The sequence below is a fragment of the Canis lupus genome, chromosome 36 (assembly GCF_003254725.2).
Source record: "Canis lupus dingo isolate Sandy chromosome 36, ASM325472v2, whole genome shotgun sequence".
NCBI lineage: Eukaryota > Metazoa > Chordata > Mammalia > Carnivora > Canidae > Canis > Canis lupus.
This window is the reverse complement of record NC_064278.1, coordinates 14,616,681-14,631,014: the sequence shown is the minus strand read 5'-3', so window position 1 is coordinate 14,631,014 and position 14,334 is coordinate 14,616,681. Positions and strand designations below refer to the sequence as shown.

At 43.4% G+C, this 14,334-nt stretch overlaps 1 protein-coding gene across 1 annotated transcript; it reads right to left on the bottom strand.

Annotated features, from left to right (window-relative positions):
* Nucleotides 1-8,367: 8,367 nt before the first annotated feature.
* LOC112668066 (RNA-binding protein EWS-like) lies at nt 8,368-10,543 on the bottom strand. Its single transcript, XM_035697720.2, has one exon. The coding sequence runs from the start codon at nt 10,521-10,523 to the stop codon at nt 8,553-8,555; it is 1,971 nt and encodes a 656-aa protein (XP_035553613.2). The 5' UTR covers nt 10,524-10,543; the 3' UTR covers nt 8,368-8,552.
* Between the last annotated feature and the right edge of the window lie 3,791 nt (nt 10,544-14,334).

Sequence of the window (14,334 nt, the reverse complement as noted above, 5' to 3'; positions counted from 1 at the left end):
TCTCATGAATAAATAAATAAAATCTTTAAAAAAAATTAGTTAAGATAATATTAAGCACCAAAAATTCAACCAAGTAATTTAAGAGATCAAATTGGCTTTATTAAAGGGTTCATGAATTAGGCAGCACCCCATCTAGCAGACAGAGAAGAGTTATGTCACACTGCAGTAAAGGAAAGGTTTTTAAAGGGAGAGAGGGAGAAAACAAAAAAAAATTAGCCAAGAACATCTTGTTTCAGGCAAGGTTACCCTCCTAAGGGGAACAGAAAGGAGCTTATCAGTAAACTTTCTAGTACTGACCAGGATATTCCATATTGACTAGTTAAAGCTTAAATTCCCAGGGGTAGGGAGGTTGAAAGCACCATCAAATTATGTATTAATTCTTGGTTGGCTGACTTGGGGCCTTAACACAGTGACTCCATTTTGGGCCTGTGCTTTTATCTTTAACAGTGGTAAATTGTATGTAATATGTATTCTACCCCAATTAAAAAAAGAAAAAGAAGAAAGAAAAGAAAAGAAAAAAAAAAAAAAACACCCAGGCAATAAGCAGCTAAAAGAAGTGAGTATGACTTTGCTGATTCCCTGAAAATAAAGACATCTGTACAGAGTGGTTTTAGAGAAGTTAAGTGTAGAGTGAAGAGTTTGTTGCTTCCGACGTTACAAACCATATCAAGTCCCAGCTGGAAGAAGTGATATATATACTCAAACTGGGTAATTTGAGAGCTTCATAAACCACCTTCTATAAAGGTGTGGGCAGGGCATAACTAAACTCTGGGGGATAGGGATCCCTGGGTGGCGCAGCGGTTTAGCGCCTGCCTTTGGCCCAGGGCGCAATCCTGGAGACCCGGGATCGAATCCCACGTCGGGTTCCCGGTACATGGAGCCTGCTTCTCCCTCTGCCTGTGTCTCTGCCTCTCTCTCTCTCTGTGTGTGTGTGACTATCATAAATAAATAAAAATTAAAAAAATAAACAATAAAAAAAAAATAAACTCTGGGGGATAGAGCAGTGTCCCAGGGCTAGTCATATGGAGGGCTCTATTAGCCTGCGAAGGGCTGGCTGAGTAATACAAGGAAGTGGTCACCGGTGACAGAGGACTGTATGGAGAGGCCATCACAAGAGGCATCCAACTCACACCAACCCTGTAGAGATGCAGCCAAGGGAAGAAAGGTCAGAGCATCTTGCTCCTCTTCCGATCTCTTCATCAGGGCTCTCCTTCAGTTAGACCCAACTGAATGAATGGATCGTTCTTCTGGGTGGAGCGTGGATCTGGAGGGGCAAACAGAAGAACCAGTGCACAAAATACAGGAACACACTTTGTCCAAGAGGAGGAAGAGGAGATTTGCGCCGATCACTCAAGACCAGAGGTGGATTTACAGGGAAGCTAATGAGGTTTAAGCTTTAGAGCCTCTCAACTGCATGGGCTTCTCCCAAGGCCCTGGGAAGAACCCTAGTCACACATTCTCAAGATCATGTTTTTGTTAAATTTGCAAAAGTCAGATATTTTAGTCAAATCATTAAAACTGGCATTCTTTCCTTTTTTTTTTTTTTTAAGATTTTATTTATCCATGAGAGACACATAGAGAGAGGCAGAGACATAGGCAGAAGGAGAAGCAGGCTTCCTGCAGGGAACCTGATACAGGACTCGATTCCAGGACCCCAGGATCACGACCAGAGCCGAAGGCAGATGCTCAACTACTGAGCCACTCAGACGTCCCTTCTGGTGTTCTCTCCATTTCAAATTTCCTACCATCCCATTTTGCCTCATGCCTGGTAGTACTGAAGTGATATGGGCATTTTTGTTATCTGTTTAAGAAGACATTGAATTGAGAATAAGCCATTATGTCCATAATTTAAACAGACATTTTAGAACATTCCAATAAAACATGTGAGGAAATTACAGGCTTCTGAGTTGTTTCTTCAATAATTGGGAAAAATTCAGATAAAAATAATGGAATATGAACCTAAGTGATAAAGGAATGACAGAGTCCATAGAAATTATTCTGACTTCAAGAAGCAAATTATACCAAAAACATTTTAGATCATGCCAATAGTAGCAAATTATTAAGTAGAAGAGATAAATTCCAAAAAAGAAAGGAATAAGCTTCTTGGATTATTTATAATCCAATTAACAAAGAGGAGAAAATCATAAGAATGAATCGTAAAAAAGTTAAATTTTTGATGGCTTAAAAATGACAACAAACACAACCCAAAATCAAAACACACCGTTATAATGAGTGCCATCAAGTGATATTTATACCCCCTCAAATCTGACAGTCCATATGTGATAAAAGTTTTCCTAAATTTGATGATACTCTTAAATATTTATAAGGCATCACTAATAACAATGCCTTTCTAAGCACCCAATAATATAAAGCATCCTAGAGAAATTGTAACTATCCTAGAGGAAAGACTGAATTACTGTTAACCATTTCTGCAGAAAATACCCTTTCTGTGGAAAATATTACAAGATTATTGTTATATGAAGAGTGATTAGAACCTATGCAGCCAAAAATGTAGGGAAAAAAAGTATTATAGAAATGTTCCTGGCAGTTAACTAATTTAAAATGTTAATTTTTTTCTGTATTTTGTGGTATTTGTCTTTATTGTGATTTACCTATTTTTTTTCAAAGATTTTATTTATTTATTCACGAGAGACACAGAGAGAGAGATAGAGGCAGAGACACAGGCAGAGGGAGAAGCAGGCCCCATGCAGGGAGCCAGACGTGGGACTCCATCCTGGGTCTCCAGGATCACACCTCGGGCTGAAGGCGGCGCTAAACCGCTGAGCCACCCAGGGCTGCCCTGATTTACCTATTTTAAAGAGAAACTCATTTTCCTACTTAATTTGATATTCTTTTTCCTTTTTAAAAATTTTTATTTATTTATTTATTCATGAGAGACACTGAGAGAGGCAGAGACACAGGCAGAGGGAGGAGAAGCAGGCTCCCTGCAGGATCCTGGTGCGGGACTTGATCCCGGAATTCCAGAGGCAAAAGCAGACACTCAACTGCTGAGCCACCCAGGCGTCCCTGATAATTCTTTTTCCTAAAGTGGGTCCCTCCAAATTGCATTTAGCATCATGCCCCACAAGTTCTGATATGACTCTGCTCAAAATACACACAAAAAGGAGCTGGTAAGTAAGGTCACTGCAACAATAGCAACAGCAGCAATTGCATTAGAGTATGAAGCCCTCTCCCAGGTTGGATGGCAGGCACGCAAAGAGCCTACGGGGGCCCCTGGGCGGCTCAGTTGGTCAAGCGTCTGCCTTGGGCTCAGGTCATGATCCCGGGGACCTGGAAGGGAGCCCCGCATCTGGCCCCCTGCGCGGGGGGTGGGGTGGGGGAGTCTGCTTCTCCCTCGCCCTCTGCCTCTGCCCCTGCTCTTGCTCTCTCTCAAACAAATAAAATCTTAAGAAATAGGGGGTCCCTGGGTGCACCGCTCAGCGGTTTGGCGCCTGCGTTTGGCCCAGGGCCTGATCCTGGAGACCCGGGATAGAGTCCCACGTTGGGCTCCCGGCATGGGGCCTGCTTCTCCCTCTGCCTGTGTCCTTACTTCTCTCTCCGTGTGTGTCTCTCATGAATAAATAAATAAAATATTTTTTAAAAAATCTTAAAAAATAAAAGAGCCTAGGAACCTGATTAAAGAAGGAGAGGGTAACAACAATACTAGCTGAGATGGGTCAGTTGCAGTGTGGAGGAAACGCAACTTTGGCAGCCAAGTGATAGAAAATCATTCCAGAAGCAAAGCTACTCTAAGAAATTCCCTATGAGGCAGAGGTCTCTCCGGAAAGCTTTGCGGAGCCTGGAGCAGCATTGGAAGATCTGATGGACCTTCTCTAAACACACACGGTGAAATCCTACTTTGAGGGCAGCGCCTCCTACTGGGCGGACTGCTCTAATCCACTCGCTGGGGAAGAGAGCGTAAATGTGCAATTAGCAGGAAATGTGCAATTAGCAAGGGAAAGAGCAGAAATGTGCAATTAGCAAGGGAAAGGGCGCGAGCCTACTCATTCAAAAACAGACATGAAGTCACAAATTAACTCAAAAGAACTAAGGGGAATTTTGAGACAATCAAGGGAAATCAGATGAACTATTGTATTGTAAAGGTGTTACTAATAAACCATTCGTCGCCTTTGAAAAGAATTCTCAAGAAGAGAGCTAAGAGGGCTGCAAGTTTTTTGTTTTCTGTTTTTGGTTTTGGCTTGTTTGTTTTCATTTTTACCATAGAAATCTTCAAGAACACTATAGAATTAGAAAGAATAGTATAGTAACTCCCCAAATACCCATCATCCAGTTTCTACATTTATCACCATATGATCAAGTTTGCTTTATCTTTATGCTGCCCACTTCCCCAAAGCCCTCAGCAGACTATTTTAGGCCAAATGGCAAACATCATGATTTCATCCAAAAAAGTCTTACATTAGTATAAGGACTTTAAAAAACAGTTTATTTTTCTTTTAGATTTTATTTTATTTATTCATCAGAGAAACACAGAGAGAGGCAGAGACATAGGTAGGTGGAGAAGCAGACTCCCTGTGTGGAGTCCAACCCCGGGCTTGATTCCAGAACCCCAGGATCACTACCTGAGCCGACGGAAGACTCTCAACCCCTGAGCCACCCAGGAGCCCCAAGGATAAGGACTTAAAAATAACTGTCTTTACCATTATCATACTCAAAACATAAAATTTAACAAAAATTACTTACTATCATCAATACACAGTCTGTATTCAAATTTCCTTGATTGTCTCATAAATATATTTTCAGCTCCTTTATTCAAATCAGGATCCAAATCTGATCCACCTATTGCATTGTTGATATGCCTCTTAAATTTCTTTTAATCTATAGGTTCTTTTTAAAAAAGATTCATTTATTTGAGAGAGAAAGAGAGAGAAAAGGGAGAGTACACGTGAGTATGTGTCAGCAGGGGAAGGGGGCGTGGGGTTGAGGGAAGTGGCAGAGGGAGAGGGAGAGAGAAACCTCAGAAGGCTTCTGCTCAGCATGGATCCCAACATGGGGCTCTTTCCCACCACCCCTGAGATCACAACCCCAGCCAACATCAAGTGTCCCACGCTCAAGTGACTTGGGCCACCCAGGCTCACCTTTATAGGTTTTCTTTTGTTTTCTGTACCATTCATTGGTTGATGAAATCAAGTCATTTCCCCATAGAATTTGTTATATTCTAGATTTGGCTGATTGTATCCTGGAGTGTTACTTAAAATTTTCCTCTGTTCTCTGTATTTCCTATAAACTGAAAATTAGGTCTAGAGGCTTGATGAGATTCTGGCTAGAAATTTTGCTGGTGATTGCTGTGCTCTTACCGCATCGCATCGGGATGCATGTACAGTCTGTTAGTCTCCTTTTTGGAATATTAAAATTAATCACCCGGCTCAAGTATTGTCAGCCTGCTCTATCATCATAAAGTTCTCCATCAGCTTCTCACCTGCTAAATGATTTTAGCAGCTGTCAATGATCATTGACCAGATCCATTATTTCCTTAAGATGACAAAATGGTGATTATCATTCCTTCTGTATTCATTAGTGGGAATTCCTCTAGTAGGAAAAAAAAAGTTTACCACATTCACGTTTTGGTTTCCTTGATGTAGAGCTCATACAGGAAATGCAGGATATATGCTTGATTTTTCTTCTTTTCACCAATTTTCAGAATAATGAGTTGGTTTCTTGAAATTCTTCAAGAGTAACCATTTACTTTGGCTTCAAGTTTTGAGGTTAGGTTCCCCAAAGCAAGTCCAACAGTGCTGAGGATGGGACTAAATAGCACCGCCTGAGACGGTAACCGGCCCCTACGCCTGCTGAACTGACCGGTTTGTACAAAGCCTCAGGTAAAATGAGGACAGGGAAGTGTCTATTGAATTTGGCAACAGGAAAGTTATAGGTACCTTGATAATAGTAGTTTCAGTGATATGGTGGGAATGGGTTGTAACAGTGAACGGGAGGTGAACAACTGGAAAAAGAGAAGGAATGACCACTCTGAGAACTTTTGTTATAAGGGGAACTAAGAGATGAGTTGCTCCCAAAAAAGAGTTCTAGGGTCAAATGAGGACTTTTTATAACAAGGGTTTTTTTAAAAAAGATGATCCTTGGGCACCTGTGTGGCTCAGTGGTTGAGTGTCTGCCTTTGGCTCAGGTCATGATCCTGGGGTCCTGGGATCAAGTCCCGCATCAAAGTCTGCTAATCCATCTGCCTATGTCTCTGCCACTCTCTCTGTGTCTCTCATGAATAAATAAACAAAATCTTAAAAAAAAAAAAAAAAGGGATCCCTGGGTGGCGCAGCGGTTTGGCGCCTGCCTTTGGCCCAGGGCGCGATCCTGGAGACCTGGAGATCCTGGAGATAGTGTGCACTCTGCAGTGGGAACAAGTATCATCAAGCTACAAAAGCTCAGAGGTTTATACTGAGCAAACTCTAGTGTGTTGGTCCTAGATATGATGTAGCATCCTTCAAGAGACGTCAGAAACACGTGTTGGTTCTGGTAAAGTACAAAGGCCAGAAGAAAGACATAGAGTCTTAATTCACATACAAAAACAAGAAGTGCTATAATTGGGGAAGTGTGGGAACTATGCAGTGTAGAAGAGGGACGACTTCCCCCAAGAAATAGTGTCTGAACTAAGACCAGCAAATGACTGACTTGATTTGTTTTCCCACCAATCATGCCTCACCTCCCTCTTTTCCACAGTTCCTGGAAGCTCAAGCCCTTCCGATCACCTCCTCTCACTTTGTTAAGCACAGCTCTAAATCCGACCAAATCCCCCACCCATCTGACCCTCCAAAACTCTTTCCATGTGCCTTCTAGAACCCTTGACTTGCAGATGTGTGATAAACATGCTCACCTATACTCTTAACCTCTTTCATCAACATTTCCTCTGACTCCTTGACCTTACTATGTGTGATTTTTTTATCTCCTGAGTTCATCGGCTCCTCTACAGTCTTTTTAAATGAAGTAAGTATTCCTCTCACATTCTGTATACCTCCAAGCCAGAATAAGAGATACTTGTTTTTTTTTCTCTTTGTCACCCATTTCCACTCAACCTGTTCTTCCTTCTTTCTTCAAAAGCCTCAGCTCCTTATTCTATGGTTGAATGATCTCCCAATCATGCCCACTCCTTCACTGAAGACTTGACATCTGGCTCAATGTCTTCCTCTTCATCCCTACTCTTACCATTTTTATGTGTCCAATACCCTGGGTTCTCCAATCCACTGACCCCACTACTGTTTTTTACCTGTCCATTGTTAACTGTCCATTGTTTGTTAACTGTCCATCAACCTGTCTTGTCTTGCTCTCCCCCTTGTCTATCTTTGATTCCTTGGTCCCTCATTAAGAAAAGCAACTTAGGTTAAAAAGTAGATTTTTTAAAGATCTTATTTATTTACCCTAGAGAGAGTGGGGGGTAGAAGGGGCAGAGGGAAAGAGAGAGAGAGAAAATCCCAAGCAGACTCCACGCTAAGAGTGGAGCCTGACTTGGGGCTCGATCTCACAACCCCAAGACCTGAGCTGAAATCAAGAGTCAGATGCTGGGATCCCTGGGTGGCGCAGCGGTTTGGCACCTGCCTTTGGCCCAGGGCGCGATCCTGGAGACCCGGGATCGAATCCCACATCAGGCTCCTGGTGCATGGAGCCTGCTTCTCTCTCTGCCTATGTCTCTGCCTCTCTCTCTGGTGTGTGTGACTATCATAAATAAATAAAAAATTAAAAAAAAAAAAAAGAAGAGTCAGATGCTTAACTGACTGAGCCACCGAGGCACCCCCAACTCTACTTCTTTTATACTTACCTCCCCTGCTGAGTATAATTCCAGACTTTTAGTAGGCCTGCATCAGAGTAGCTGAATACTGGAGCTGTTGTGGATTAAATTTACGATCAGAAAGTTGAAAGAAGCATTCAGCATTTGCTCAATAACTGTGTAACATCTACCTAGTAAGGTCAACATTTCACTCTCTCAGTCATCAACTGTTTTATATTTTCTTTTTCTTTTTTTCTGTTGGAAATTCCAACTCTCCCTAGAGTACCTGGGTGGCTCAGTCGGTTAAGTGGCTGCCTCTTGATTTTGGCTCAAGGATGTGAGATTGGGCCCTATGTTGGGCTTTGTGCTCAGTGCAGAGTCTGCTTGACATTCTCTCTCTCCCTGTCCCACTGTGCCTTCCCCCTGCTCGCAGTGGGGGCACTCTCAATATAAATACATATATACATACATAAAATCTCTAAAAAAAGAAAGAAATTTTAACCCTCCCTAACTATCACATACCTAACTAGTATGATCTATCACATACTTTACTGAATAAAATGTAGCAACTAAACAGGGACTCTAACCACCAACTCTTTCAGTATCTTTATCAATATTTTCTTTCTTTCTTTTTTTTTTTTTTTTTACCATTTAACTTGTTTTAATGTTTCTTCACAAATGGTGAAAAATACTAAAGTACAGACAAGGAATAATCATAATGTTGTGGCCAACATTATAAATATGGAATTATAAATTTAAAACATTTTCTGGTTTAAAAAATAAATCTGGTAGTCAATGCAGCTCTGCGGGGTCTCTGCGTCTAGTAGGGCCGGTCTCTGCGCTCCTGACGGTGCTCGCCTTTATCCATTTTTCCAGGTCCTCCACGCCCGCCTCTTCTTCCTCCCATCTGTTCCATCAAAGGTCCCGGGGGCCCACCAGGACCGCCTCGTCTTCCTCCGCCAAAGCCACCTCGGTCCACGCCCCGGCCACCACGGAAGCCCCCTCTGTCTCCACCGCGGCCACCTCTGAACATCCCACCGGGACCACCGCGGTCCATGAGGCCACCTCGTCCTCCCCGCAGGCCCCCAGGGCCGCCTCTGCCACGGTCACCGCCCGGGGGCGGGAAGGGTGGTGGAAGGAAGCCTTCAGGCTTCGGGGCCTTACACTGGTTGCATTCTGTTCTCCAGGCCAAGTTCTGGTTTCCACACCCCGGATTGGGGCACTGCCAGTCCCCAGCTCGGTGCTGGACGTTTCCTCCTCCAGATGGGTTCCCTCGGGAACCCCGGGGTCCTCTTGGGGGAAAGCCACCTCTGTCTCCTCCACGGCCTCCCATGCGACCCATGGGGCCCCCAGGACCTCCTGGGCCCCCTGGACCTCCACGGAGTGGGGGTGGCATCCCTCTGCCCTCACGGGGAGGCATACCACCCCGCATGCTGTTCATTGGAGGTTTCTTCCGAGCAAGAGAAACCTTAAGTTTGCTTCCTTGAAAATCTTTCCCATCAAACCACTCCACAGCAGCCTTGGCAGTTGGTGGGTCTTCATAGGATACTGTAGCATCACCTTTGGGCTTTCCTGTTTCCTTGTCCAAGTAGATATGGATCATGGGTTGTCCGGTTCTCTTGTTCATCTTAACAACTCCACACTGCTTAAAGAAGTCAGCCAGATCATCTAGAGTCACATTGTCATTTAGGCCTTGCACATAAATTGCACTGTTGTCAGAGTCTTCATCTGGATCTACAGGTGGGCCTAGATCAAGATCTGGTCCTTCATCCATGGGTCCACCAGGCTTATTGAAGCCACCTCGCTCTCCAGCGCTGCCCATTCCACCGCGTCCTCCTCCCCGCCCACCTCTGCTCATGCCTCCACGATCAAATCCCCCTCTTCCCCTGCCCAGGTTATCAGGGCCACTCATGCTCTGGTTCTCTCCTGGTCCGGAAAATCCTCCAGACTCCTGCCCATAAACACCCATGCTACTGGGGTGGTCCTGTCGGAATGAACTCTGCTGCCCGTAGCTGCTGCTCTGTTGGCTATATTGACTTGGAGCCTGGCTGTAGGATCCAGTTTGGGGGGGATAACTAGTGGGCGGCTGCTGCCCATAGCTGCTTTGTTGACCATAGCTACTCTGCTGTCCATAGCTGCTCGGCTGCCCATAGGTGTTCTGCTGAGAGTAACTGCTCTGATCATAACTAGTCGGCTGTGGAGAGGAGTAGCTGGTAGGAGGATAAGATGGTGGTGCTGTGACTGGCTGCATGGGGTAGCTCCCAGGTACCTGGGGATAACTGTAGTTACTCTGTCCATATCCTAGGCTGGGCTGGTTGTAACCCCCTGTGCTAGATTGAGGTTGACTAGTCTCAGCGGGTTTGTTACCATCCTGTGGTCTTGCAGGTGCGGTGGCTGCTGGCTGCTGCCCATAGGCTGGGTAAGCAGGCTGAGTGCCATATGCAGACTGAGCTGCATAGGAGGCCTGGGTGGTAGTGACCGTAGCAGTGGTGGTATCATAAGCACCAGTGCCGTACCCCTGGACAGGCTGACTGTATGCCTGGGGGGCAGTTGGAGTAGTATAACCAGCGGGAGGCTGTCCATAAGAAGTTGCATAGGCGGTCTGCCCATAGGTCGCAGTGGTCTGAGCCTGGGTATAGCTGACATCAGTGGGCTGTCCATAGGTTCCATAACTCTGCTGCCCATATGCCTGGGTGGTCTGTGCATATCCTTGAGTTGGTTGGGCGGTGTATGCACTGTAGCCCTGCTGGGCTGCAGCTTGGCTGTAGGTACTGTAATCCGTGGACACCATTTTCTCTCCTTCCCTCTCGTTCTCAATATTTTCTATTTTCCCACTTGTTACAATACAAGTGCTATTGCTCTATCAAAGGCTAGTCCCCTCATGCTCTGGATGTCTTTTTCTCAAGGACATCATTCTTGCAATTGTCCCCATTCATGGGTCATCAATTTCTCACTTTTTTATTATGTAATGTACCATTCTCAGAAGTAAAGGATCATCTCCTTTTGTTTTTAAATTTTTTTTAAATTTTTATTTATTTGTGATAGTCACAGAGAGAGAGAGAGAATGAGGCAGAGACACAGGCAGAGGGAGAAGCAGGCCCCATGCACCGGGAGCCCGACGTGGGACTCGATCCAGGGTCTCCAGGATCACGCCCTGGGCTGCAGGCGGCGCTAAACCGCTTCGCCACCGGGGCTGCCCCACTGAGAGGTTTAGTACTGTGGACTTCTACCCCAACTCTAGAGAAATATTGGAGTTAGGGGTAGAAGTGTCCGATATTGTGCTATATTCATACAGAAGATCTAGTTTAAATAGATTAAAAAATTCCATACTGGATAATCTTTTACTATATTTCAAAATTCTATAAAAAATAAGTAATTTGAAAAGGCAGACTTCCACACTATTACATAAAATTGAATATCCTGTGGCTCATTACAGGTCTTAGACCCTATAGCTTTGCATTGCTTTTGATGGGAATAGTTTTTATACTTTCTTGTCTCCCTTATTAGAAAGCCATCTCTTTGAGGGCTGTAGCATGTTCTTCTAGCTACTCTAAAAATACTTACTGTGCACTACTTGTCATCTTTTATTAAAATATGTTCACTGTAAACACAGAGCTAGAGCTCAAGTCGATCATGGGATTTGGCCTAGGCTTCGGGAATGGAGAGAATAAATAGTTGGCTTTAATTCAAGTTGATATTATTTTGAGTTAGTTTTGAATGAGCTCACAAGCAGAGCAAAGATATAAATGAGATTCAGATGCAAGAGGGTGAATGTGGCTTCCCATTGCCTCCCTTGCATTTCTCGGGGTGCACCCAAAGTTTGCATCTCTTGGCAAATCTGCAGAACAGGTTATCCCCCAAATCAAAGGGACATACAGTGAGACTCCCTGCTTTCTACAGTCCCAGCGGCTCAGAAGCAACTTAGACTACCATGTAAGGTGATCATTCCAAGGCTCGGGGAGCTAAGCCATCTGGGTTTAACTTCCATGTCCTGGACCTTGAAATTCTTGTGATGCCCACAGCAGGCAGTGTCCCATTTTCTGTGACTACAGGGCGGGGCCTGAAATTCTCCATTTCATCTTCTTTGGGTTTTTTTTGTGGGCTGGCTTTGGAAAAATAATAAGAAACCTGTATGCAAGATTGAACCCAAGTGTCTCCAGGCAGTGTAGAAAAATTATGGTTGCTACCGCAGAGTTTAACATTAATAATTAATTCCACAAATATACATAGTGAGCCTTCCATGTGCTTGTCCCTGAAGACACAAAAGTAAACAAAACAGCCTCTGTCTTCTGCCTCAGGAAAGCTTGGAGTTTAGTTAAATCATAGCTCTAATGACCACTTCTTTATTGAAGGTAGACAGGAAAAAAACAGGATACACTGGCTTGAAGCTTTTTCAAAAGCTTATTATTATTAATTCCAGGTTGTTTAATAACCTTTTGATCTCTTCTGGTTTCCCCCCTTCTCTCCCTCCTCTGTTGATTCCCTTAAAATAACACTCAGCGCACGCACATTGTCTGTTTTCATTAAATGGTTATGTTTACTCTAAAAACAGAGCTAAGAGTTACCAACTTGAAGGATTCTTCCTCCTTTGTCTCTGGATAAAGTAAACTTTGGGAGACTCACAGGAGATGTAAAGAGTTTGTTCTGGTTCTTAGAGCACTAGAAAGAGTCACTGAGAGAAATATAGAGAATTTAATCAATCATTTTAGGATTTTAGGAGTATTGTTGTGGACCAAGTATAGACACGTGAGTCAGCCTGTAGGCTTTGTAAAATCCTAAATTGCAGATTCATTTGCAAAATGAACTTGTTTTCATGAAAATTCACCCTCTGCATTTCTTATGAATTGATTGCTTAATGAGTGTATGCATTTATTAATATAATTGCTCCTTAATTCTGTATATGTAAAATATTCTACAAGAATTAACTAAGCCGAGGATAAATCCTTTTGGATAACAAATACACAGAAGATCTCACAGTACAGGTGCTTCAGGGCCCTTGCACTTGCTGTTTCCAAGGTTCTGGTCTTTCCCTCAGCACAAATATCATCTTATCAGAGACCTTTGCTAACCACCCTATGTAAACAGTATTCCCTCACAATGACCCCACTCCACCTACTTTATCCTCACTTTTTTTTTTTTTGTAAGAAGACTTCATTCTTTTCTTAAGATTTTATTTATTTAATCACGAAAGACACAGAAAGAGAGAGAGAGAGAGAGAGGCACAGGCACAGGCAGAGGGAGAAGCAGGCTCCATGCAGGGAGCCCCACCTGGGACTCGACGTGGGACTTGACAAGGGACGTGGGACTCGATCCCGGGTCACCAGGATCACGCCCTGGGCCGAAGGCGGCGTTAAACCGCTGAGCCACCGGGGCTGCCCTTATCCTCCCTTTTTTAACATAACATTGATCACCACCTGATAGCTTTGTTTCCTGTTTTATTGAGACAGAATTGACATACGGGACTGTATGTATAAGTTTAAGGTACATAGCATAATGATTTGACTTATATATATCATGAAACTTACCATATAAGTTTAATTAAGACACCCATCATCTCATACAGATACAAAAGAAAACATTTTTTCTCCCTTGTGGTAAGAATTCTTACTATTTACTCTCTTGGCAACTTTCCTACATATCATCCAGCAATGTTAACACAGTCATCATGTTGTACTTCATTCTTCGTACTTACTTATAACTGGAGGTTTGTACATTTTGATCATCTTCATCCAACCCTCCAACCACTCCTGCCCCCTGCCCCTGGTAATCACAAATCTGATCTCTTTTTCTAGGAGTTTGGGTTTTTTTTTTTGGGGGGGGGGGTTGGTCACCTTTTTTCTTTTTCTTTTTTTTTCTTTAGATTTCACATATAAGTGAGATCACACAGTATTTGTTTTTCTCTGACTTGTTTCACTTAGTATAATGCCTTCAAGATCTATCCATTTTTGCAAATGGTAGACTTTCCTTCTTTTTTATGGCTGAATAATATATATATATACCATTTATATATACCATTTTTAATCCTTTCATCTCTTGATGAGCACTTAGTTTGTTTCTAGTCTTGGCTATTGTGAACAACGCAGCTATGAACATTGGAGCGCTGATAGGTCTTTGATGTAGCATTTTCATTTCCTTTGGGATTTGAAGTGGGATTGCTATAGTTTTATTTTCATTTTTTAAAAACATTTTATTTATTTATTCATGAGAGACACAGAGAGAGAGGCAGAGACACAGGCAGAGGGAGAAGCAGGCTCCCTGCAGGGAGCCCAACGTGGGACTCGATCCTGGGTCTCCAGGATCAGGCCCTGGGCCAAAGGCAGGCACTAAACCACTGAGCCACCCAGGGATCCCTATTTTCATTTTTTTGAGGGCCTTCCATATTGTTTTCCACAATGGCTATACCAATTTATAATCCCACCAACAGTGCACCAGGTTTCCCCCTATCTTCCCTTCCCTCTGATAAACACCAGTTTGCTTTATTTATAAGTGTGGTTCTAGGACTATCACTTTTTTAAATTATTTGCTTGTTTATTTGTTTATTGTCTGTATACACTGTTAGTGGAAATTCTAAGAACAGGGATGGGGCCCCTGGGTGGCTCAGT